The sequence below is a fragment of the Paralichthys olivaceus genome, chromosome 13 (genome assembly GCF_024713975.1).
Source record: "Paralichthys olivaceus isolate ysfri-2021 chromosome 13, ASM2471397v2, whole genome shotgun sequence".
Taxonomy (NCBI): Eukaryota; Metazoa; Chordata; class Actinopteri; order Pleuronectiformes; family Paralichthyidae; genus Paralichthys; species Paralichthys olivaceus.
This window is the reverse complement of record NC_091105.1, coordinates 17,449,479-17,475,536: the sequence shown is the minus strand read 5'-3', so window position 1 is coordinate 17,475,536 and position 26,058 is coordinate 17,449,479. Positions and strand designations below refer to the sequence as shown.

The window sequence follows — 26,058 nt, the reverse complement described above, 5'->3', positions numbered from 1 at the left end:
ATGGCAGCAGATGTAATTATAGATGAGTCCCATATTATGCTAAATACACATTTTAAAGGTTTTCTAACATGTCCCCCATGTGTCTTTGGCTAAATGTGTGCTCGAACAAGCCATTCAGATGTCTAGCCCCATGTGACGTCCTACAGGGCTCCCGTTTGAGTGATGCTCCCCGAGCTGGGTATTTGTTCTGCCCACTGAATCCTGGAATATTGCTCTGGTGTTAGCTGCACAAGCCAATACAGAACTCTCCACGTTCTCCCTGCATCTGAGGATTTGACGACTGCGGATTAATTGTAATTTTTAATGAAAATGTGCTCACAACAATCATTAAAGTTTCGTATGTGTGCACTAACTTTTTTACGTCTGACTGCTTCCGCAACGAGGGCCAGTGCAATACTGGAGGCAGGACTGAGTTCAATACAATAAAATCACAGAAATGTGAATATCCACTTCCTGTAGGGCAGCAGAGGCTCATCTGGCAGCAGTGTCAGCTGTGCACATCTGGATACTGACTTCTTCTTCACAACCCTGCTCAGTCTCCCTTCAGGTGTACTGGTACTTTGAGGGAGCAACAGTTTGAGTCCAAATGGACAGTCTGCAAACCTCCCACGCTACAGCTCACAGGGACACCACTTGCTCTTTCACCCATTTGTAAGATTGCCTTTACATTGGGAGGATATTCTGTCTTGTTTTATATAACTCCCTTGTCTTGCAGATTATTCTGAGCTTTGGTTGGTTAGACAAAATTACACATTTTGACCAATTTGTTCTATTTCTTTAATAAAACCTAAGATAATTAACTAAAAATCCACTTTATTTCATTTTTTTCTGCATCTGTTAACTGCAACAAACTTTGTCAGCTAATGGTGAATAATGAATATGAAAGTAATGTCATGGGTCAACTGATGCGTACATTTGTGAGTTAATATTTGGGGGGGAATCGAAGGGGAATGATACAATATGCAATACGTGGCCTGCAATTTTGATAATATCAGGATACATTCTGTGATAATCAATATATTGCAAGACAATACTTCAATGGTACAACTGATGAAAAACTGAAGGAAAATACAAAATGCCCCTGAATAGGTAGAGTTCAGGATTTGTGTTTATTCACTGCAGTCTGTCAGTTTCATAGACACAAACTGAAATAAAACAATGCTCAAAAGTCTTTTTACTCTTTAACAACCACACTGTAACTTGTATAAATAACCATTAACCGGTAAAAGTCCAAACTATATATTATAAAGTAAACTGAAATTGGCAGAAGCATATTGATAATTGTATCTCATCAGACAGAGTGATGGTATATTGCCTTATCAGTACTTTGTCCCACTCCAAGTAAGTATTTGATTAAAAAATACTGAATAAATGCAGTTGTGATTTCCGTCATGTCATATCTTTTTCCCAGGGCATTGACCAACCGGCCGTCTCCTGGAGGAAACTGTATATCCAAGGTACTAACTCTCTTAGCTTCTGACACATTCAACTCATTTGAATTCAGTTTAATTCCATTTGTATAGTGCCAAACCTCAGCTCATGCATTGTTTGAGGGCAGCACCGGCTCAGTAAACAGATGGCAGACACACTCATTAAGCATGTAATGATTTCCCTGAAGGTTAATCTTCTATCTTATGAAAGTGTAATAATTCCTTACGACGTTAGTGGAGGCCTTTGACCTCATCCATTAAAACACCACATGAAAACCTGAGCAGCTGTTGAAATCACTCATCATTCCATTTGTATTGCACAGTAGAAGTTGAAACCCTGTTGTATCATCAGTTACACCAGTGATTCTCAAACTCAAACAGAGATTCTTCTTCCTCCAAAGGGGGCGGGTCAGAAAAAGTTTGAGAACCACTGAGTTACACAATGTGATGTGTGTGTGTGTGTGTGTGTGTGTGTGCGTGTGTTGAAAAGTAGTAAATGACTGGATGGCATGAAGAGCAAATAGTTTATTTGAAACATTTAAAAAAATTCTAAAATTTATTAGCAAACATCATTAAACAGCTTTTGGTGTGAGAAATACAAGATGTGTCCACAGTTAAAACAAACAGATGAGACAGAAGAGCTATCGAAGCGTGCCACTGCTCATGGGATCCTTTCAGCACTCAGTGTCCTAGAATTCAAGATGCTAATCTGTAAAAGCAGACAACAAAGAGTGTTGATACACAGATAAAGAGCATTTTAATCAGCACTCATTCATAGTCTGCAGACTTCTAATTCAAGTACTGAAAAGACCTTCAAACAAGGTCTTCGTGTGGTCAATGACAAGAACATGCACATGAAGTAACTAAACCTGAAGTACCAAACAGACGAAGGATTCAACTTGTTCAGTCAAAAAAAACAGCTAAACACGCCCGCGCGCACACACACACACACACTTCACCTGTTTCTCGTCAGCAGATAAGAGGCCATGTACTACCACCACTTGGTACTGTTTGTGCTTGAGGCTGCTGGGGAACTTCCTGATGTGGCGGACAGCTGTAGAGATGGTGTCCCTGCTCAGCAGCTTCCTGGTGTCTGATACGGACGAGCCAGGATCCAGAACCAAGAGGCAAAGGCTACCATTCTTCTTCTGCTCTAGACCGACTATGGAGTGGCTGTGACCTGTAGGGGGAACAGAGGAGAGAGAAAAGGGGACAACTGTGCTCAAAAAGAACTGGGTTACACATTATGTTTTCCTACCTTTTTGGAAAGAAGAATGCTGTTTGCATTGGTGACAGTGAAGGGAAAGACTGGCTGTCTGTCACAGAGTGAGAATGGTCACTTTATAATACATTACTCCACCAAAAGTTTATTTCCTAACTCCCCTCCTTGTTTGTGGTTATGAAGCAGACGTCTCACATTTACCAACAAATGTTTGTGCTAAAGTCTGTGCAAAGCAATTTCCTGATGAACACACACACTAGAACAGAACACACAAAGCACATGAACAACAGACAAGAATCACCATGAAGCTTCCACATCTCAAAAGTTTAAACATGGTGTGGAAAACTTTCCAAAATAAATTCCCGGAGTGAATTCAGTGAGGCACATTAGGCTCCATCATCACCATGAACTCACAAGCTGTGGTTTATTCTGACTCAGTCACACACACACACGCGTGCACACGCGCACACCCGCACGCACACACAAGCACACACATGCACACACACAAACACACACACAAACACACACACAAACACACACACAAACACGCACACACACACCATGTACAGAACAAATGTACTGTTTCCTAATGTTTGTTTGGTAAGGGTTAGAGGAGGCATGTTGAGACAAAGTCGGTCTGTGCTGATGGACTTTTTTCTCAAATTTTCTCAAGATATTTTTGGGGCTTTTCACGCTTACTGATGGGACAGTAGGCGTGAAATTGGGCAAGAGAGCAGTGAAGACTTGCAGAAAAGGGCCGAGTTGTAACCGACCTTGCGGCGAATGCAGAAGGGCTCGAGCCTCTATATGCCAGGTACTTTACTTTTTTATATACAGAGTCTGTCTGAGTGTCCTCCATCCACACTCCTGCTGACCTGCACTCACTTTACTCTTAAACAATAAACACCAACACTGATCACAAGTTATTCGGATCTGAACAGTACTGAATGTGATGAGCAGAACACACGCACACACAAAATGATAATGCTGTAATACTAACCTAATACAATACAAAGCTAAAAGTTCATCTAAATCATAACCATCAAGTTTACTGAGCTGTTAAAAATATATCATGTCCCAAATGTTTAATATTTATTCAAGAGCAGTTTTTGTTAACAGAGCCAGTGTCCATTTTATTTATTGTTTTGGTTGTGTGTGGTTTATGTTTTATTCATTTAGGATATTTTAATATCTGAGATAATGTTCTCATTCAAATGACAGACTGAATAGACAGAATATTCTTTAGAATTAAGTTATTAGTTACCTCAATCTGATCTTAAATCAGGACTAAACCCAGTTTTAATCCTAAACCGGATAAACTCAGAGTCAAGATAAAACTAAGACATTTATAGAAAATCTTGCCTCCTGATCTAACTGGAAACAGCACAGACAAACAGAGAGTGACTAATGTGAGTACAGCCTCTGCAGTCCACACTCCATGTACTGGAGTAACCTGATCTTGCAGCAACTTGATTTCAGACACAGCAGTGTAAACAGGAAACCTGAACTTATGTTATCAAGTGAAGGATTAGAAAACAAAAAGATCTACACATATTTGGAAAAACGCCAGTGTAGAAAGAGTATCACTGTTTCAGCAGAGCAGGAAAAAGATCATTAGCTTAATGAAAATGATTCGCTCTCCTTCCACAAATATGTTAAAGGAGAAAAAAGATGTTAATTTATTTGGTGGACAGATGAGAGGCAGTTTAAAAGATAAAACTTAAGCAGCGAAGGCCAAGACAGCTTTTGCTCCCAAAAACACTGGATGCAACATTTCCAGCATCGCAACTCAGCGGGATCTTTTCATTCAACCTCGAGATAGTAAACACTCTCCTCTTTCAAACTCCACAACTCATAAAACCAGCTCAGTTCAGCGTCCACTTCCTTTCTCCTTATTGAAATTTTGCAAGCAGCAGTTTTGTATGCAACTAAAAAAACAAAACATATCTGCTGATTCAAAAGTGGTGCCACACACTCAGAGGACATTGACAAAGGAGTCCTGCCTCTACCTGCTGCACCAGCCCTCACCTGAACACTGGAGATGTCTGTGTTGTTGTGAACATGTCTGAGCAGAGAATCTCCTGCTGCGTTGTTCAAGTGTTAAAGTCTGACAATTCTTCTGACCTCCCCCGGAGGTCATGTCAGAAAATGGCTCAATACAACTCACACTTGCGTTGGACTAACTGAGAAACAACTTTTAAAATTCTCCATAGTTTTAAGTAAAGTGTAAATGTTATGTTAAGACTGGACAATTTAAAAGCCATCTGAGGTTTACGCTGGCTCCAAGGCCTCTAAAATGATCATTTTATGCCACTGGTTTATTGGCCAAAGAGTTCTACGATTGCATAACGACCGTCTTCTCAAGCCACACATCTGTTTAAAATACTCAGTTAACCAATCAGCTCAGCAACTGAGGGCATCATCCACATCATCCAGCTACAGAAACAAAGATGTGGTCAGTCAGTGTGTGACAGAGGGTGTGTTGGTGGTGTGAATGTGTACCTTGGTGCTGCAGGTAAAGTGGCGGCAGCGAGGTCTGGTTGAGTCGGGGAGGCAGTCTGCTGCTCCTGCTGGATTGACAGTAGTACTGCTTCACCCACTCAAACAGCCGTGGGTGGGTGCCACCAGGGCCCGTTGGCTGATGAAAGTCGATGATGCGGGCACTAAAAAACACATGCAGTACAGGCCTTACTTTTGATTACATTCCACCGAGACATTACCCCCTCCAGCTTCAGAGAGATTTAAAGTCACAAATAAAATGTGACCTGAATGACACTCTGAGGGCCTGACGACAGCTCGACACTCTCTGTGACTGATACTGAATCAAACCCATTTCCTTTATATTTTTTAATCATTGTTTTATATCAGGCTTTATATCATCAGGGTCAGGGACAGTCTGTGGACCGATCTCATTCCTCTGATTTTGCTATGATGTAATTATCATTACGTAATTATCTTTTTAGTTTAAACCATCCACAGGTCTTGCATTAGATCCTTTGAGACTCTTTACGTCCATGTTACTTTTAGTGGTAGGGCAGTAATGTGTTGACACCAGCCACCAAAGTTCATCAGCGATTCAGATGATTTGTTTCTGGATTCAATTCTGCACGTAACATTACAAAGATGGAAAACAATAATCTGTATCTAACATTGGCAGCTTTACAATTCATCACCAAAAGCTCTCATCTCCTTTACTTCAATCTTCAAAGAGATATTTTTTGTGTGTGTGTCTGTCTTGTGTAAAAAATGTCATCGACATCCCCGCTCGCGTGCGGTGAATCCTGCAGAGGATCTTCTGTGTTCTCATCAGCTTCTCCGGATTTTCTGCAGACTTTTTACCAGGGGACTGCCGCAAAATGTCCAGAGGCTCTCACTCAGACGTTTGCATTCACATATACAGCCCCTCCGCAGAATGTCCAGAGGTTCTCCAGAGTTCAGTGCATGTCTGAAAGGATCTTATGTTACTCGTGTCAGTCATTCTTCAAGCTTAACTCTAGTGTTGCTCACCTGATTCCCAGTGAGGTGAGAAGGGAGTAGATCTCTGTGGCTCCAATCCAGGCTCGTGTTCCCTGCAGCTTCTGGTTGAAGTGGGATGCACCTTGTGGATCCAGGCCTTCTTTCCAAGCTTCCTCAATCATACTCTGCACCCGCGGGATACTAGGCACATCCTTACCTGGAGGACAAGGAGACACTCAAGTAAATGGAAAGGGAAATGTGTTTGGTGAGGAGAGGCAGTAAAGCACCGCAACATTAGAAGAGCTGTTTTACTCATTCTTCTCAGTATATCCTGCAATCCTTCACTTATTAAGAAAATATCTACCCTAAAGTATTTTGAGACATTTTGGATCGTGCTGTTTCATGCTTTTGTGGTGGTGAAATACTACTATTGGCTAACTGGTAGCTGCGGGTGGTGGCTCACAGACCACATTGTTCCACTTCAACCACAGCAGTGCTTGATAGTACAAAATGTTCGATCATTGAAATAACAAGTCTGCTTGTCCTTTTACAGCTGTTAAACCACTAACGACAAGAAAGAGTTATGAATCTCTACAACAACAAAGAGTGTGATTGTCATCACAGCCAGACAGTTATCTAACAATCTTCATACTCGCTAGTTTCAACAAACATACAGTAACTGACAAAACTAAAAATAGAGTTCACAAGCTTAAGTAACTGGAAGCTGAGGGGAATTCATCGATACACAAATAACATCAGCTCTAACTAAGCTTTCAGGTATGACAGAGAGTGGAGCACTTTCAATTAGTACGTAGATGACAATACCTCAGTGTGCATCCTCATGAAAGTAACAGAGTTTATGTTTAAATCAGTCAGTCAACAGTGAATCACATACATTATGACAAGGCATAGATACACTCATGAAAATAACATCATCATCATCATCATCATCATCAGAAAGAGAAGAAATGGTGATTTCAGGTGGAGTGTTTGTGCACCTTGTAGTGAGGAAGAATAGACGTCTATGCATTGTAGAGAAGAGATGAGCATCTGGAAGTTTCTGTATCCACAGCCCCAACCTTTGTCCCCCGGTGAGGAGCAGTAGTGGTCTGTGTCAGCACTCAGCCACACATGAACACAGTCCCTACTTTCAGTCTGGTAGTATTCGTGTAATGCTTTGACCACACCTAGACACAGAGGTGAAGAGAGTACATGTTAAACGGGTTCAGCTAAGGACATTCCAGCAGCACATGAGTAATGTTGCTGACACAATAAGATCAGACTTTGATCTGTAAATAACAGTCACAGCTAAAACTGTTGTTTATACTGTGCTGTACCACAGTGCCTAGAACAGTTGACTCATGTTTGATTGTTCTATTTTATGAGCTCTTCACCACAACTTTTTAATAATGACACCGTAAGCCATAATTACATGATGCAGAAGTCATAATGAGCAGTAGATCATTACCTCTTTTTTAAAAACTAAATACCTACTGTCATAGGCAGCAGAGTCAAACGCTGTCGTATTTAAGAAATTACATAAAATGTGGTTGCAATAAAAGTAAGATAAAAATAGGATAAAGGAGTTAAAACAACACAGTAGTACCAGAATTACAAATCACATGTTAAAAATGCTTTCTTATAAAAATATGTTTTGAGCAGTGATTTAAAGATAGATAGTGAGTTGGCGAGCCCAATCTCGTCAGACGGGGAGTTCCAGAGCATCGGGGGCCCTGACAGATAAAACTTAAGTAGCCAGCCATGACTTAGGGACAAACCTATTTTCAAATAAAATATAAATTAAAATTGCAGCATCAGACTAAAGAGTGTGTGGATTTTCTTTCATTTCAGTATAGCAATTGCACAAAGGGAATATGCAAATATTATTTTTTTTTAAGCTTTTACAGACACAGAAACACAGCACAACATATCCTGTCTCTTAATATTGAGAATCTGGTGTCCATGAATGCACAGCTGCTCTTAATAATTGGTTGACACTGTGCGTTGCCAAATAGCGTCTTTGCCGAGCAGCCCTGCTCCTGTCATAGCATCAGGACCCCCACTGTGCCAACACAGCGGTCTAATGAAATGAAAGAAGGGGCAGCTGTTTTTTACATAGTGCTGATTCTGTCAGAAAACTTTTTTATTGCAAAGCCAAAGAGCCAGTAATTGATCAATAAAGTGGAAACTTGACCACTGAATTCTGAAAATGAATGTAAGACAGATTCCATCAAGATGCAAACCTGAAGATCAATAAAGGGACTTTGGCAACTGTAAGAACTGTTGTGGGAGTTGGTGACACATTTTGGCAACACCTTGTACCTTTTGCTGAGGAACAGTGTGATCTCAAGTGGTAATTACTTCTGCTGGGCTCCAACGCTGAACAGTGAAGTGGTTTTCATGAACAGAAAACAAGGCCTGTCATTTGTTCAACTAGAGCTATGACTATATAATCCCACTCACAAGAACGGAAACAGTCAAACTGTATATTTTCCTTTTGATCTCTGGCTTCAGGAACCAGAAGTGTTGTAACAAATACAACAAACTCTGTTTAGAATATTTTTGTTTCCTCGATTAATATCAGCAATGAACGCTGGCATTAGTTTTGAGCTTGCTGGGCTGGATTCCAGCCTGTGCCGTCACTCATTAACCTGTTACATTGTTCAATTTGCAGAACACAGAGTAGTTTATATAAGCAACTGAATATAGCATTAGGGGAATTAGTACACACGCAGAGATCAACTAAAAGAACATTTTGTGAAAGGTGTGGGAATGTTGAACAACTGGTTCAGGATAAAGACATGGACCGAAACAGGGAGTTGACAAATTCTGGGAATCTGACAGATGGGCAGGAACATAAACTCAACAGTCCTGATCAATTGTTCTAGTGGAACATGGTAGTATTAAAGGGTATGAATATGCCAAATAAAAAAAATTAAGAGAAAGACACTACAATTCACCAGAATATATTATTAAATTTTTTTAAGTAACTAGATATAAAAACAATGGTTACACAGTTTCTAAGAGTTAGATACACTTCTCTTTGTCTATATTAAAGCAGCAACCCCCAAGAACTGTCTTCCCCCTGACCACCTTAATTAATTTAATCAAAAGTAAATAGAAGAAGAGTAAGGCTATTGTAACAGCAATAACTAAAAGAAAGGTGAATTAAATGTGGACTCATAAATACGAGGTCACTTTTATCTATCTATCTATATTAGTCTATGATCTGATAACTGATCATGTGTTTTTTTTAATATAACAAACCTGGTTGCAGCAAGAGGAATATATTATTTATATTATTTACTATTCATCACCTCCTACTCTAATGAAGTCTTGCAGCAATCTTTCCATTCTGACGAATTGGTCATCTTTCCACCTAAATGTAGTTAGAACTCATTTGAAAACCACCTTCTTAGTCTCTCAGACCCCACATGGAAAAAAACACTTCTACTCGTCACTGTATATCATCCATCAGTCATCTGAATTAGTGCTTAGCACAGATAGTCATTTTAATAGGTACTTTCAACAGGCATGGAGATGTTGACCTGCATTTTACTCTCTGATAGGCTAATAATGGGAAAAAACTAATTTTATGAGAATTCTGTCTCATACTCACCGCCATGTGTCGATACATTATCATTAGTGATAGTACAGCAGCAGTAGCAGTTCAAGTATTATTTGCCGAATATCTATTATTTATTATCAGAAGTAATATTACCATTATTACTAGTTACTAGAATAAGGAGGATTTCATAATGAATAGGCTTTGTAATCAAATTGCCTGTGTTATCATTATAATGTTAAGCTAGGGATAAAAGGTTGAGTACAGTGTAGGTGACAGGGTAACGCTCACAGAAACTATGTCTGTGTTGATTTTGCACAGTTGTAGTTGCAGGACATGCAGAAACATACCCTGAGTTCTGGTTCGGCCATCATCAACCCCAGAGGCCAGAGACTCCATCATCTCAGCCCTCTTACAATGAAATTCTGACGGGGCCATGAGGCCCTTGGCCACAGCTCTCTCCATGGTGCTCTCCATCTGTCTGCGGTAGCCCCCTCTGCCGTCCATACCAAACTGCCTCTGCACAGTCAACGTACCACACAGTTCAGGTTGATACACTGCGGTTTTGTGAAAGCACAAGACTGAAAGTTTGTACATACACAAACTTGTGCTCCTGCATCACATGCACTGTGGAACCACAGGCTACAGACAGCACACACAGGCTATAGACAGCACACACATGACAGTGGAGCAATCAAGAGGAAGTACTGTAAGGCTCTTCAGATAAGACATGACTTAACAGCAAAACTAGGTCAGGAACCAATGCTAAGTGTGTATGCCTTAGCTCAAGTATATCATATCCTGTGGTTTATATGGGTTAGATAGGGTTAAAGCCCCCTGCTACCTTACCTCTCCCTCATTGTGTTTAGTACATAGTCTGCTTGTGTCTTCCAGTGTCTTGTACTAATTCATAGTTGTGCAGATGTCTGTCATGTCGGCTCATAACAGTGAACACTGAGTATAGAGCGGAGAGATGTTTACAGGATGAGACATTAGGGCCGAGTGCAGATTCTTTGTAAATGGTTGATGACATCCCACAGAGAATTATCATCCCATATGCTCAAGGGTCATTACAGTGTGAGAATAATCTGTGTTAGTTATTTTGCTGACTGATCCTCAATAAAAGAAAGGAAGTGAATGTATTACTTTAAAAACCCTCATTATTGCACATATCCTGAAAGGTCAATGATACTGCCAGTTTATAAATGCAACATTACAATGAAAACGTCTTTGCTTTAGTCTGCACACAGCTAAAATATGTGGAAACTGAATATTTTCAATAGTTAAGTTACTCCAGGGACTTTTTTTTTACTCCTACAGGGTTGGAGTTGAGATTTGTAATTGGAGTATTTGAACGGTGACACCTTTGACCCTTTAATCTAAAGTTAAAAAAGACAAACAGTGTTCTGCAGTGTAAAATCCAGACCTGCAGCTTCTTGAACTCTTTCTCCTCCTGGGCCTCCTCTTGCCTCCTCCTCTGCTCCTCCTCCTCCTGCTGCAGCTGTCTGGCCAGCGCCAGGTCGGAGCCAGGACTCCCTGCTGCAACACAGGTCAGCCAAAAGTTAGGACGGTATTAGTCAGTGGTTCCCAAACTTTTCCTGGCAAACACATTAGACTTCCTAGAAGATTTTGGAAAAATGGATACACAGTGTGTCCACCTGCACAATTCCCTGCTGCTCCGTGTTCTAAATGCAGTTCCACATGTTCCTGCAGAGAGACACTGTCCCGGCACACAACAGAGCACATGGGGCACTCAAGTCTCTCCTCCCCTACAAAGCAAATTGCAAAACTCCATGTAAGTCCACACATCAGAAACAAATTTCATGTGAGGGCAACTGAGACTGAGACTTTTCTCTGCTCCAGTTGGTGTCACCTGTTGATGATCAAGTTAAAACCTACAGACTAGTATTAACCATTCATGTTCCTGTCATTGTACTAAGCAGTTACCGTTATTACTTTAATTAAACTAAACTAAAACTTGGATGAAAGAGTTTCTCTAGCAGTTAATACTGAAGTAGGGGCCTTCTTCTCTCTCGTCTAACTCAGACCTGAAATGACTCTAGCATCAGTTTTGCTTTCATTATTATTTCTATCCGATATATATCTTTGGGTCAGACAGAGGTGCATACAAACCATGAAAATGAGGGTGTGATAATCTGAGAGGCACAGTCCAAGAGGAAAATGGGACTGAAATAATGGCATTGACAAGTCAACTCTACCTCTACACACTAACTCACTGTCAGCATGGAGATCATTAATAATAATAATAATAATTGCTTGAATTTATATAGGGCCTTTCACAGGACCCAAAGACGCTTTACATAAGTTTGTGAGGACAAGACAGAAGAGAAAAGAAAAAGTAGGAAATACAGAACATGATCAAAAATAACAGCAGGATGGAGCATTAAGTGAGGCCAAAGGTTTTAGTGAAGAGGTGGTGCTTGAGGAGTTTTTTGAAGATTTCGACAGATTCAGATTCATCAGATTCATCAGATGCACCTGCTGTTTGTGTCACTATGTGTCACCATCTTAATTTAGCATTCTTGTACACTGACAGTTGTTAACGGCACAGTAGGAAAAGTCAGAGGATCAGCAAAGGTTCCGAACACAATGGGGGTCCATATAATATTAATAATGACAGTTCACACTGGATCAAGGAGGTGGACAGACAGACAGACCTTGCCACTATAGTCTGTGACTATAGACACATCATTTATTTGCTGCTGGGAAATACTACCCAGCTGCATAATGAAAATATCATGCCTGGTGAACAGGCATCCAGTGCTGATCCTCAACAAAGAGCAGCCAGAATAAATATACAGCATGTACATATCTGGATTAGACTTATCTGGCATCTTAACAAACAATGAGCTCTTCTGTCTGTGGAACTTGTTTGGGTAGCCTGAGAATTTTGAAGAGATCCTACTGATTAGCTGTGATTATAACTGGTGAGAAGGACAGAACCGTACATTCTGCACAGGGCAGCAGAGATGCTAATCTTAGGGGAAGAAAGTTACCTTCAGCTGAGTTCTGTTCTTGCAGGTGCAACTCTACATGCTCATGCAGGATGACAGAGCTGCTGCAGACAAGTGCACACATGGGGCACGAAAACCGCTCCTCTGTAACAAACAAGGCAATTCAAGTCAATGCTGGCTTTATTTTGCAAATTAGTTTGAAAAAATGTAATCACCTCTTCTTGATAGAGACAGTCGCTTCTGTTTGGCTTTGTTGTGCTCAGAATTAAGTCCATTACTGTTCTCATTATGGTGCCTGGCAGAGGCCTGTCTGGTTTCAGGGCTTCGATTTGTCGACCTCAAAGTGGTAGATGCAGTTTCTCCAGAAGACGAATGTCCACTTTCAAGTGCACTGTTCTGTTTAAGTTGTATCAAGTCAGTGGTGTGACGAGTGGCACCGGTGGGTGACACGTCAACTTCATCACAGCTGCTTCTTGCCGAACAGGACTGAGAGGTCTGAGGCTTCTCTCTCTCAGTCACACCTGTGTTGGTTGCAGCAGAAGACCCTGAAGTGAATGTGAGGTGAGCCTCACCCTGTGCTGTTTGCTGCCTCTCTGGATGTGCGTTGCTGATGTGGAAAAATAGTTCATCATATGACACTCCAGACAAGGAGCAGAGAGGACAGTGCATGTCATTTTCCAGATGGCTGAGGAGGAGGTGAGTCTTCATGTCCTCTTCCAGCAATATGTCTTCACCGCAGATGTCACAGGTTAGCATGGCTGCAGCCTACAGACACAAGGCAGTTTTACTTCCCACAAAATGGCTTATTGTCACAACTCACAGTATCAAAAGAAGCATTAATAAAGAAAGGTGCACTTTGTTAAGAAATCCTTTGTATTTTAATTTAGGAAAGCATGACGCAGTGGTGCATTTGAGTTTGGGGAATAGTAACTAATTTTCTGGTCAGAATCCTGGTCCCACAGAGAAACACAGAAAGCTGGTGGTGTTAGTTGTCCTAGTGAGGAGTGACTCCTACTGTCTGGTCTGTGTAAAGTGTGGTTGACACTGGTATGAACACACTGGGGGTAGAAGCTCAAGCCACCATGGCAGTGTCATGTCTGACCACTTGTTTTATGTATACTATAGAACCAAACTGTCATAAATAAGATATTCTCCTCTGATGCCCAGAGAACTGGGCATTTATTTAAACTTACATTGCAGGCACGCACACACACACACACACACACACACACACACACACACACACACACACACACACACGATTGTTGATGCGAGTCGCAGACTCGACATATTTATTAAAAATGTAGTCCTCAAAACTCACGTCAAAAATGCAAGAAACCTTAGAAAACGCACGTTTGGTGCTTTGCACCATGCATTTTCATTTGAGGCAATATGAATGAACAAAGATTAAATAATGACAAGGGAAACCAAAACCCCTGCCACCGCTGTTAGTGTCCTCTGTGACATCAAGGTGGTACACATCTTTTCCACAACTGGAACACAGACAGTAGAAAAGTCAACAAAGACCACAAATTTACCTGATCACCAGTTTGACCTTAACTCAGGCAGCTACTGATTAAAGAGTCTAAAGTTTTCTTGGGCAAATAAAAAGTCTCAACCACAATCCAGAGTTCCTGTTCTCTCCTCACAGAAGGTCCACCACCTCCATCGAAGAAACACAAGGCAGAGTGCCAGGGTGCTTGGAGAGGTGCCACAGTGTGTGTGTGTGTGTGTGTGTGTGTGTGTGTGTGTGTGTGTGTGTGTGTGTGTGTGTGTGTGTGTGTGTGTGTGTGTGACATGCACATATGCACAACATATGGATTGTATATATTTTGGACCGTATATAAAGAGGTTCAGATAGACAGAAATGTAAACGGATATTTAACCAGTTAACTTGGTCACCAGTTAAACTGGAACACCGGCACCTGAGGGGGAAACTGTGCAAAACAGAAACAGATCATATTCGTGAAGGAGCCATATTTCTCTTGTTTACTGATGAATGTAGCATCAATGTAAAGTGGGTTTAAGGTCTCCTGCTACATTTCTAAATAGTTCACTTTTGTCGATAAGGAGTGCTGCCCGTTAATCTGTGAGTAAACCGAAATAAAGACAACTATTTATTCTGAAGTCTGCATATGTTACAAGGTGTGTAACATTGCCTTTCGAAAAACGATCCGTAAATTAGCATCTTTTTCACTGGAGTTTGGCGGAGGAGGTGGACAGTCAGTGTGAGCAAGCAGCGATGGGCTGTGCAGTGAGCACATGTACTCCTCACCTCTGCGTCAGTCTGTCTGAACACGATGGAAACGTACTCACGGTGTTTTTCTGTCTGTTCTGCAGTGAAACCTGCACGATGAGCCCGGCGCCACAACACTGTCACACTTCCGGCCCAAATCTTTCAAAATAAATGAACTTTCAAATCGTCTTTTTGTGTCCCCGATCATTTTGTTTTTCAAATAGAAAACATATGTGTAGCTGTACTATACAGATTCAAATATATTTCAGACAATAAGGCATATCACAACCATGTAGACAAATAACGCAATATCCAAAACTACTTAGCGATTGGCAACAAAAGGAATCGAGAATACACGATACAAAACACACACTCAAAAATAAAAATAAATAAAGACAACAAATGAACACACAGTGGTCAATCTGGAATTAAGGTGCATACATACTGGGGAATGGATAAAGAAGTCCTCAAAGTCGCCTCGTTATATACAGAAATATACAGAAATATACAGAAAAGAGTGGGTTGTTGTAGAAAACTACATTTGTGTGAGAAACACATTTGCTAAAATAACGAAATCATTTTATAAAACTCACCCAGGCTGACCTCTCGCAGCTGGCGGAAGTGACGCGGCCTGTTGTTGACGCGAGGGGTTTTCTGGGAGAGTTTTTAGCGGGACGCCATTTTGCTCCTGAAAGCGGAGGTAAAGCATCAGAGGTTGAAGTGATCGAGCAGCTGTACGCGTTCACAGGTACATTGTATCCGCGGGGGGTAAGACTCAGTGTTGTGGTGATGTGCTGTGGCAGCGGACGTGGCTGTCAGTGGAACTAAACCCCGCCGAGATGTGGATAAAACGCGCCATCAGCTGACGAGCTAGCCGTGTAGCTAGTTCAGTAACTGACCAGGAACAGCAAAACACATGCAGTGAAGCTGCCCGCAGCGGTGTCAGTAAAGTAAAGTGCTACTGGACGGTGGGCCCCACCTGTCTGCGGGCCGGTCATGTCAGTATCGAGCATTGAGCATGTGCGTTGAGCTGGTTGTTGGATGGTACTGGACATGACCTCCTTTTCTGGGCTGGTTAACGCCGCTTAACTCGGCCTACACCGGAGGAGTCCCAGACATGTCACTGTCCGTCACTGTGCACGATCCTGATCTGTCTTCCAGCCACTCAAATGAACGACGACACACTTGAATCTGAGCTGACACGTTTTGGCCAACACCTCCACAGCTAATGTTGTTAAACCACACAGTGCTGAGTTCCTGTTGCCTATGTGCGATGACTTCCCTGAATGTTAAAATCATCACTGTGTGGAAACTGACATGCGGTACCTTAGCATGATCAGCATAACGAGGGAGATTACAAACCCATCAATAAGAATCGTCTAATAGACAAACTGTGCCACCTTTTAGATCCATCATTTCTACTTATCGATCATCTGCAGTCTGGTTGGACCATCTCAACTCGTTGTTTGACTTTACCGAATATATGTGTTGGTATAGTAGACAATATATTTTATTATATTTTCACGGTAAATGCGTCACAAACCTATATCTGACCTAGAGAAAACAGCTGCCCCTGATTGTATAGATGTCGGTGTATTATAGACATGTTACAGTGGGACCCTTTGAGTAATTCCATGTCAAATCATCTCACTATTGGGCTGCACTATTCCAAATCTCAATGAAACTAAAGGTTCATGCAGGAGTAAGGAAGATATGGGCTAATTAAGTCATTGTGGGGTCCTTTGTGAAACCCTCCCTCTCCAAACATGAGAGAGAACCTGTTGTAGCCTTCAGTTGTCATAAGTTTTGCTCTATTGAACAAAATGCTCTCCAATTGTCTTACATTTTCAACATTTCCTGAGTGAATACACCTAGATGCTAACTCCTTGTCCACCCTTACTCCTCAGACACGATGGCGAGTGAGGGGAAAGACGGCTTCAGGATGAAGAGCTACAAGAACAAAGCGCTGAATCCTCAGGAGATGCGTAGAAGAAGAGAGGAGGAAGGTATCCAGCTGCGCAAACAGAAAAGAGAGGAGCAGGTAAACTTTCACTTTTATGCACTTGATTAAACCTCTTTCTAGGTTAAGGCTTCTTTTTTTAGTCGCACAAGCACAATGACAAATGCAAAGTTATAGTCCTGGGTGCACCATCTCTGTGGGCATCTACAAGTGCACGTGTGGTTCATGTATATGCGTCAGTCATGTAATTTGTGTGTGCGCTGTGCGGTAACATCTCCTCTTGTGGGTCATGTTTTGTTTGTGCAGTGCGCTTGTTTGTGCGTGCGACCCTCTCAACTGAAATTTGATTGAGAATAGGGAACTGATGTACAGTTCCCTATTCTCAACCAAATTTCAGCCCAGCCTTATTTCCATCAATGCTGGCCAAAAAACTGGCAGAGTACACAGCAAGAGGAGAACGCCTTGTTTACTTTCGGTCTATCAGGTTCAGTGTGTTAGATCTAGGTAAAAGGGATCTATTGACACAAATATTGTATATAAAATAATCCTAGTGATGTTTTCACTAATGTGTAGGAATTGTTGTTTTCTTTGCCCTAGAAGACATTTTTGTAAATATTTACATCAAGTCCCACTCCAGCCTAATACACCCAGTTTAAAAATCTTTGTTCTTGAAAATGACATATTCAAAAGGTTTTTCCTGATAAAGAGTCCCCTCATGGCCTCCCTCCTTGTTTCATGACTGGGATCTATGACTATGCTACTATAGCCCCCCGCCCACTACCAGCAGGTTAATCATGTGACTTTGACTCTTCCTGCAGCTGTTCAAGAGGAGAAATGTATCTGTACCTTCAAATGAAGAATCCATGCTGGAATGTCCAATTCAGGATCCAGACATTAGCTCCACAGTACCTGTTGCTGGGGTAAGTGTTAGTTTACTGTTGAGTTCTTTCTTTCAACTTTGGCCTGGATGACATTTGGAGTATGATTTTGAATATGTATCTATTCTAATGTCAACTTTTTTGCAGGATGGGATTATAACTCCAGACATGATTCAGATGATCTTTTCTGAAGACCCAGACCAGCAACTAATTGCTACTCAGAAATTCAGGAAATTACTCTCAAAAGGTTTGTGCTGTATCCTGGGAATCCTAATATTTCTCTACAGTAAATAATTTGACCTGAAGTTTAAGTAATAATCTCTCACAGCGTAGTGTCTATTTGTACACACACACACACACACACACACACACAAACACACACACACACACACACACACAAGCCCTGTTAGTAATTCAGTTTTAGTAAAAACATACAAATACAAATCCTGATATTTTCGCTGAATGGATAGTTTGGATGATCAGCCACGTCACCTGCGTGAGCAAGTAGAAGTACTTAACGGCGATGATGTATGTTCGTGTTATGTTACAACTCAAATGTACATTCATTCAGAAGTGCATGTGAACTGGCTTCTAACTTTTCATGCATATTTGTTGATTAAAACCACTGTTTTGCTTTAAACCACTTTCATTCTTTTGATCGGTCACATTGAAGAAGGGATGAGTTCTGATCTGTTCTCCTGCACAGAGCCTAACCCACCCATAGATGAGGTCATTTCCACTCCTGGTGTTGTGAACCGCTTTGTGGAATTCCTGAAGAGAAGTGAAAACTGCACACTGCAGGTGAGAGCTCCACAGCACTGCACACAGCCTCTGACACTGAAACCATTCAGGTTACAGATGAGAGCTATGGTTTTGGAATAGATTTTTCCGAACGCATCGTGTGAGCAGTGAATAATACTTGAGCAGTGTAAAGAATAATACATCATAGGTAAAACTATGTTCTTTGTTATTTGAGCCATTTGTATTTAATCATGATCTGAATGATTGCCTGTGTGCTGAGTCCAGTGTCATGTGTGTATTTTGTGTGTGTTGTGTGTTTCTAACAGTTTGAGGCAGCCTGGGCACTGACCAACATTGCCTCCGGTACCTTCCTTCACACGAAGGTGGTGATTGAAACAGGAGCTGTTCCCATTTTCATTGAGCTGCTCAACTCTGAGTATGAGGATGTCCAGGAACAGGTGAGAGGCTAAAAGATAATATATTATCACAGACACCGAACAATATTGTTTCCAAAGTGAATATTAGGAGCCTGTTGGACTATGTTGACTGTGTGTTGTGTTTCAGGCTGTATGGGCATTGGGGAACATAGCAGGAGATAATGCTGAGTGCAGAGACTATGTGCTGAACTGTGGTATCCTGCCGTCTCTGCAGCAGTGAGTGTCCTTGCTCTAACTCATTGCATGTGTCAATCATTACATTTCAACATGATACAACAATTGGATCCTGTGTTTTTGTGTCCAGGCTTCTTGCCAAATCCAACCGTCTCACAACAACCCGCAATGCAGTGTGGGCTCTGTCCAACCTTTGCCGGGGGAAGAACCCTCCACCGGACTTTGCCAAGGTGAGTCCACTTGTCATGACTAAATTGGAATACTGTACCTCAGTATTTCTGCTTTCAGCATTAACTCTTGATCATCCAGCTGTGGTAGTAAACTGTCCATATGTCTTTGTTGTCCTTGTCTCTGGTGTGTGTCAGGTGTCTCCTTCTCTCAGTGTTTTGTCCAGGCTTCTGTTCAGCAGTGATCCAGATGTTCTGGCTGATGCTTGCTGGGCTCTGTCCTACCTTTCTGACGGCCCCAATGAGAAGATCCAGACAGTCATTGACTCTGGGGTGTGCCGCAGACTGGTGGAGCTGCTCATGTAAGAAAATGACTGTTTCGCATTATTTTTTGTCACCTTTCTGTCTTTTTCTTCATTCTTTGTCTCCTCTTCTACTTTATTGAGCTCATATCTGTATGCTCATGTTTGAATAAAGAAATATTAAATACAGTCCACCATCAATTATCATGGAGTCCCTCGGGAGACAATATAACTTCAGTGAAAGTGGCCTCCTGCATGAAGACAAACCAGTGTGGGCAGATAGAAGGATTAGGTCAGCTGAGCTGGATGTAGATCCCAGTGCAGTCAGGCACATTGGCTGTTCACAATTCAACTTTCTCTCTTTCCTTAGTTCAGACTCAAAAGACAAATTTGGAAAAGCGGTTGGGGGCTCACACCGCTCGCCCTGATACTCCGATTTTGCAACACTTCTTTTTCCCCTGAATCTCTCCAACAAATCTGATGAGAAAAAAGTAGCACCACCCACAAAGCCACAGTGGCCACATGCATGGGAAATAGCCACCACAATGAAATGGTCTAGATTTTTTTCGGGGGGGGGGGGGGTTTCGGTGATGTCCACTGTTGTTTAAAAGCTGATAAACTGAACTGACGTGTGCACTTTTCTAAGAAAATTTATGCAGAGCACAGATATAACCTGATCATCTCTGTTTTTCTATTTTGTTAGCATAAAAATGTATAATTTCATTTTATAACGTCATATACATCTCAACACTGTTTTTATAGGCACAGCGACTATAAGGTGGTTTCTCCTGCTTTACGTGCGGTGGGCAACATTGTAACAGGAGATGACATCCAGACTCAGGTAGAAGCTCAACTCCTGATTCCCCCACTTGATTTCTTTACTGGCTGGTTCACCAGACATTAAATACAGTATTATGATATACTTATTAATGATGAAAATATTACGCTCTGTCTGTTTCTCAGGTAATCTTGAACTGTTCAGCACTGCCATGTTTACTGCACCTCCTCAGCAGTCCCAAGGAGTCCATCAAGAAGGAGGCGTGCTGGACTGTGTCTAACATCACAGCAGGAAACAGAGCTCAGATTCAGGTAAAGGCTGGTTTAGTTTAGAGTTTCATGTCTGAAAAAAAGTGGTCATTCAGTGCAGCTGACAATCTTACTTTTCCTTGTAGAATGTGATTGATGCCAACATCTTCCCAGTACTCATTGAAATTCTTCAGAAGGCTGAGTTCCGCACAAGGAAGGAGGCAGCGTGGGCCATCACTAATGCCACCTCTGGCGGCACTCCTGCACAGATACGGTGTGTTTGAAAGTAGAAGAAACACTACCAGGGTGGAAATGAATGCAGCACACTTTTTTCCCCCCAACTCCCACACATTCATTGTATTGAGTCATTTTGAACAATTGAACAAGACCAGTGCACAGACAATTCAAGATCTCATCACCCGCTTAAGTTTTTCCGTCTGTTGGTAATGATTTCAAATCAAAAATACACTTTTTTACTGTTTGGAAGTTTTAAAAAAATGATATTGAAATAAAATGGATAGTTTCACTTAAAAAATATACTTATGACATTTGTCCCTGTGTGAACAGGTATCTGGTGTCTCTGAATGCGATAAAACCCATGTGTGACCTGCTGACAGTGATGGACTCCAAGATCGTACAGGTGTCTCTCAATGGTCTGGAGAACATCCTCAGACTGGGAGAACAGGAGGCCAAACAAAACGGAACAGGCATCAACCCGTATTGTGCTCTCATTGAGGAGGCTTATGGTACAACTCTCCCGCACATTACACATGTAACATCCCAGAAATGTACAAAATACATCAGCCACACCCACTCATTTATCAGCTTCTTAAAGAATATGACAGGAATTTATTTATTAGATTTTCCCCTTTTTGAAGGTGATGGTGTTAAATTACTTGATTGGGGAGAAGTATTTCCTGTCAAGGGATATTGTTCCCTTTCTTACTAGTCTTGTCATATATGGTGAGGCAGCGATAAACGATGCCGGGAGTGACACTGGTGTGGTTCTGAGACCTGCTCCAATGGTGCTGGTTTGAAACAGGTTTACTGTGTTTCCACCTTTTGGTACCGTCGACAAAGCCTGCTGCAAACCAAGACAACGGAGGTGTCCCCTTGTTTGGGAACACGAGTCTCCTGTGGCCACCTCAGTGTTCCTGCCTGGTTCCGACACTCCAAACATCTCTGTAGGCTTAAGTGTTTTGTTTTTTTTGACACAGTCTAATCAGGCTTTTATTGATCAGATGGACTGCTTACCACAGTTTGCTTACTTTTATTGGTTTGCTCTAATGTGCGACCAGCGGCTGTGGAATCTACACACAGCTCTAAGGTGTCTTCTGTCTCCCCCATCACACTCTGCTGACAACTGTGTCATTCAAACTTTCCACTAAACATTCACACCTCCCATTACCATAAGAAATGTTCTGTACAATGCAGGAAATAGCTTATCATAATAGTATCGTATTTCACATTGGTGCTTTGTTTTAATGTAGAAAAAAATTGATCTGTGTGTGTGGATGCATTTCTGCAGGTCTAGACAAAATCGAGTTCCTGCAGAGCCACGAGAATCAGGAGATCTACCAGAAGGCCTTTGACCTGATTGAACACTACTTTGGTGTGGAGGAGGAGGATGCCAGCCTGGCTCCACAGGTGGACCAGAGTCAAAACCAGTTTGTCTTCCAGCAACAGGAAGGGCCCATGGAGGGTTTCCAGCTTTAACCCCACCTCACCTCCTTCTTCCTGGTCTCTGAGCCTCGGCCTGCTGGCCTGCAGACTCTCCTGGGACCTCATCTCGTCTCTGCTGGGCCAGCTCCTCCCCACATGGCGACTTCTATGGCTTCACAACAATGCATACTCTGAAGAAACACAGAGATCTGTGGATAAGGAGATGGAAAGTGACAGCTCATTTGGGTCCTTGATACCGTTTGAGACTATGGGAGCCTGAATGGAGGGGTCAGCTCTGCTGGTTTCCATCCCCTTGATGAGAGGCCTATGCCATGGAAAGCCAATTCACTTTCAAGAAGAATTCTCTGTTTTAGCTCTACAATATTAGATTCCTTTGACTTCCTGTGATAGTTTTTTTATCATTCTAAATGAAGTTAATATTTGTTACAATTAGAATCTACTGTCTCCAAAATCGGCATCCATATCCCTTTTTGAATGTGAAACTACCTCTTTAGTCTTCAGAGAGAAAAAAGTGGGGAAGGAGTGGGGAAAAGAAAAGCCCTAAATGAACAGAGAAAAAACAGAGAAAGCATCAGATTGATTTTTTTTTTTTTATCATGGCTTAAATCCAATCTTGAATAGAATTGTTGGCGTTGAGATTCAGTGTGTAGTGGCTGACCTGTTAGCAGACTGTGGGCAGGCATCGGATGTAAATACAGTATTACTGTACATCCTGGTCTTTCCATACTTCTGTAACTCAGAAGCGGCTGCATGTGCTCTCTGGGGTCTTTGTCCTCTCCCGTCCTTTTAAAAGGACAAGAAAACACCTGGCGGTCTCTAGGTCTTATATTTATTTGTCTTCTGAGAGCAATGAGGGAGCCCCTCCATCTCTTCTGAAGGCAACGGCTTCCTGGATTGTCACCTCCTTACTGGCCGGAGTGAGTCTGGAGACTGGGACAGTGCTGTCTGTGACTGCTTGTGTTTTTGCTGTTTATTTTAAGTGGTCTTTATTTCAGAAAGCAGTATGAGAGCAGGATGGGTCCTGGCAGTTTCACGATGCAGTCTGTGCAACAATCCTTTGAGTTAATGAGATCTGTTTTCTGTTTGTCTCTCTGAACTAGCATCATGGTTTATCTTATTTTTTCCTTTCTGCCTGTAATCATTTCCTTCTTGTGATGGGATTTGTCAACTGATTTGGGAGGTTTTGTATATTATATATACATGTAAGAAAGTGTAATAGTATTTAAGTGGCAACAGGAAGGTGTGATAAGTGATTATGTTTTCTGTCTTGTAATGCATTATTAGTATTTTCAGTCACTGTACAGACACCACTCATCCTTAATCACTACTTTTTCTTTTCCATACCCCAGACAGTTTTTTAGTTTTAGTTTTTTTTTTCTTCTGAGCTGTTATACTTAAATCTTTAATTTTTCATGTTCCCCTTTTGTGGTTAGTCTAAAGATGGAAGTGCAGTGTTTTTGTTCCTTCTTTTGCTCTACCCCTGAACTATTTTTGATTCATGCGCATTTAAGTACAGCAACATTAATTGGTGGAGAACCAAACATGAAATGAATCTATATTTATGTGAAATGGAAAATGTTTGTAATGCAGAAATTACATCAAGCACATTGAATTGTGTATAGTTTTCTAATATTTCTGGTTTGTATAATTGTATTTTTTTTTTTTTAGTTTTTGGTAGTGTCTTTGTTTTCTCCTGAATTTGCTGTGTCGTCGTGGCTCTCAGTAGAAATGTATTAGAACTCCAGCAGCTCGTTTCCAGGAGTGAATTACTGTATGCAGCAACAGTCTGTGCTTCCTAACACTGACTGGATGACAGAGGTAACAGTGAACCTAGTACAGGCCGTCTCTAGTGATGCCTGTGGGGTGATGCACGCTTACATTGTGTAACAAGAATTAATAAACTGATCTGTTGGCTGCAAACCTTACACACTTGCATGACAGTTTTCATTTGAATTCCTGTTTTAACTGGTTACATGAATCACACCATTCAGAGGGAATATTTTTTATTCTTACCTTTATTTGACAGATATAGAAACTTTTTTCCAGAATACTTTTTTTTTTTTTTACCAGTGACTACGTTAATAGATATAAATTGTTAAGAAGCCAAAAGTTTAGCATAAACTGTCAGTGCCTGTTGATGGGCATCTGTTATTACCTCCCTCTGGGCTGAGAGGGAGCAAGCAAGAATTGCAAGTGGAGAGCATAATGCACTCAATGTAGCTCCTTAAGTGTAGCAGGTGAGCAAGAAACACTCGACTACAAAACCAAGCTGTAATTCACCAGGCTGGAGATATAGCAGTAGAGACTGTACTACCGGTCCACTCCCAAATCCGCCACACAGCAAACCCAATAGCACTAATGTATTTAAATTCAAACAAATCAGGGGCCTAATGCTGAGTAAAACTTTTATTTCTCTTGTCTGAAACACAATCGTCTTACCCAGGCAAGAAAACACCTCATCATGACTGGTCAGTCAGTGCCCAGTATATTTGATTGAGAAAACTAAACACACCTGAACTCAAATTATAGGAGAGTGGATGTTTAATGTCTAAATATAATCATGAGCCTGAAGGACATATAAAATAATACAAATACTTAATAAACATTAAACCATGAAAATTCTTGGAAGTACTTTAGGATGTTTAGTCTTCTCACATCTCTACACGTGTCACATGAAACAATGAAATACAGATCAGGCTGTTAATAAGGCCATAATTTAAACTCGCTAAATTCTGAAGTGTTGGAAAGAATGGATGACAAGACTGTGGAATGTCAGCTCAAACATATCCACTACAGTGTGGCGTTATTTCCTCAGAGCAGGTTACATTCCTCACAGCTGTGCCAGTTTCCAGTTTCTGTTGAGCTCCTTGGCTCGTACTTTCCCTGCAGTCACGAAACAATGTTCTACGGGGGATCCAGTGTCTTACAGTTGTCCAGTTTTCACAACACAACTTTCTGTTTCTCAAAAACAGTCATCCAGTGGGGCGGTTTTGGCTTAGGGGGTAGAGCAGAACCAGAAGGACAATGGTTCAACCCCTGTCTTCCCCACACTGCATGCTGAAGAGTCCTTGGGCAAGATACTGAACACCAAAATTGCCCCTTCTCATACAGAAACTGCTGCACATATACGTGCTGTATGAATGTGTGTGTGTGTGTGAATACCAAAAACTCTACTGTAAAGCGCTGACACACTAAGATGGATTAAGGCCAAGTTGTGCACTCTGATGTGTTATGTTTTGTCATTTCCTCCTGTTTCCTCTTATCATCTTAATTTATGTTGCACAACCAGAGGGATGAGATTCCATAGCAGGGGATTTTCACTGTGAAACCTGATGACGAGCAGCACCTGAACCCTTTCACCTTCTCTGACTGATCACTTCATTTTGTGCAATACTTTCAATGTCCTTTTGATTTGTGTAGCAGTTAATATCAATTGTGGCTTTGTTTTGTCTCTGAAACCATCACATAACTGCGGTGGCGGTTTAAATAATCTTCAAACATAAAACGGATGAAACAGATCTTGCAGAGGAGGTAGTCACTCACTGTGGTTTTGAAGCAGTTTGACATGAAACTCAGACGCAGCCATGAGAATATCAAATACCTGGTCTGTGTAAATAACAGAGCTGTGCTTTCTGCATCTGTTATATACATCCAGAATGCCGGTCCATACACTGCCTCTATAAACTGGCATGAGGACTATCACTGTGTGTGAAGGCATCACGTTAATGGAATTCATTTGTTCGCTGCTGTCTTTTAATGTGGGTTCCCATCAAACACCATCAAATGATTGGATCACACAGCAGGTG

General features: G+C 41.5%; 2 protein-coding genes across 9 annotated transcripts; one reads left to right on the top strand and one right to left on the bottom strand.

Moving 5' to 3' along the window:
• Nucleotides 1-1,940: 1,940 nt before the first annotated feature.
• zufsp (zinc finger containing ubiquitin peptidase 1) lies at nt 1,941-15,590 on the bottom strand. Of its 6 annotated transcripts, none has more exons than XM_020091330.2 (11): nt 15,478-15,590; nt 12,864-13,413; nt 12,691-12,792; nt 11,332-11,442; nt 11,100-11,212; nt 10,024-10,192; nt 7,107-7,295; nt 6,160-6,325; nt 5,155-5,315; nt 2,390-2,610; nt 1,941-2,139 (listed from the first exon to the last, which is right to left on the bottom strand). In XM_020091330.2, exons 2-11 carry the CDS (start codon nt 13,402-13,404, stop codon nt 2,092-2,094), a joined length of 1,821 nt encoding a protein of 606 aa, XP_019946889.1. In that variant the 5' UTR covers nt 13,405-13,413; nt 15,478-15,590; the 3' UTR covers nt 1,941-2,091. The 6 variants fall into 6 exon arrangements, with proteins under 6 accessions (XP_019946889.1, XP_019946888.1, XP_019946887.1 ...); XM_020091329.2 differs by lacking the exon at nt 15,478-15,590 and adding an exon at nt 14,965-15,111; XM_020091328.2 differs by lacking the exon at nt 15,478-15,590 and adding an exon at nt 14,924-15,064.
• Nucleotides 15,507-24,177, top strand: kpna5 (karyopherin alpha 5 (importin alpha 6)). Of its 3 annotated transcripts, none has more exons than XM_020091333.2 (14): nt 15,507-15,632; nt 16,792-16,925; nt 17,663-17,764; nt 17,870-17,969; nt 18,396-18,523; nt 18,790-18,921; nt 19,028-19,116; nt 19,205-19,304; nt 19,440-19,603; nt 20,306-20,384; nt 20,507-20,632; nt 20,716-20,843; nt 21,137-21,315; nt 22,098-24,177. In XM_020091333.2, exons 2-14 carry the CDS (start codon nt 16,797-16,799, stop codon nt 22,283-22,285), a joined length of 1,644 nt encoding a protein of 547 aa, XP_019946892.1. In that variant the 5' UTR covers nt 15,507-15,632; nt 16,792-16,796; the 3' UTR covers nt 22,286-24,177. The 3 variants fall into 3 exon arrangements, with proteins under 3 accessions (XP_019946892.1, XP_019946893.1, XP_069392738.1); XM_020091334.2 differs by having other exon boundaries at nt 15,519-15,632; nt 18,429-18,523; XM_069536637.1 differs by having other exon boundaries at nt 15,536-15,584; nt 18,429-18,523.
• The last annotated feature ends 1,881 nt before the right edge of the window (nt 24,178-26,058 follow it).

Coding starts and splice junctions, on each gene's coding strand:
- zufsp (XM_020091330.2), bottom strand. CDS start 13,404: ATGCTAACCTGTGACATCTGCGGTGAAGACATATTGCTGGAAGAGGAC. Junction 7,296..10,023: donor TGGCCGAACCAGAACTCAGG/GTATGTTTCTGC, acceptor CTCTGTGTCTAG/GTGTGGTCAAAGCATTACAC. Junction 2,140..2,389: donor TATCTGCTGACGAGAAACAG/GTGAAGTGTGTG, acceptor CTGCTTTTACAG/ATTAGCATCTTGAATTCTAG.
- kpna5 (XM_020091333.2), top strand. CDS start 16,797: ATGGCGAGTGAGGGGAAAGACGGCTTCAGGATGAAGAGCTACAAGAAC. Junction 16,926..17,662: donor AACAGAAAAGAGAGGAGCAG/GTAAACTTTCAC, acceptor CTCTTCCTGCAG/CTGTTCAAGAGGAGAAATGT. Junction 21,316..22,097: donor TCTCATTGAGGAGGCTTATG/GTACAACTCTCC, acceptor GCATTTCTGCAG/GTCTAGACAAAATCGAGTTC.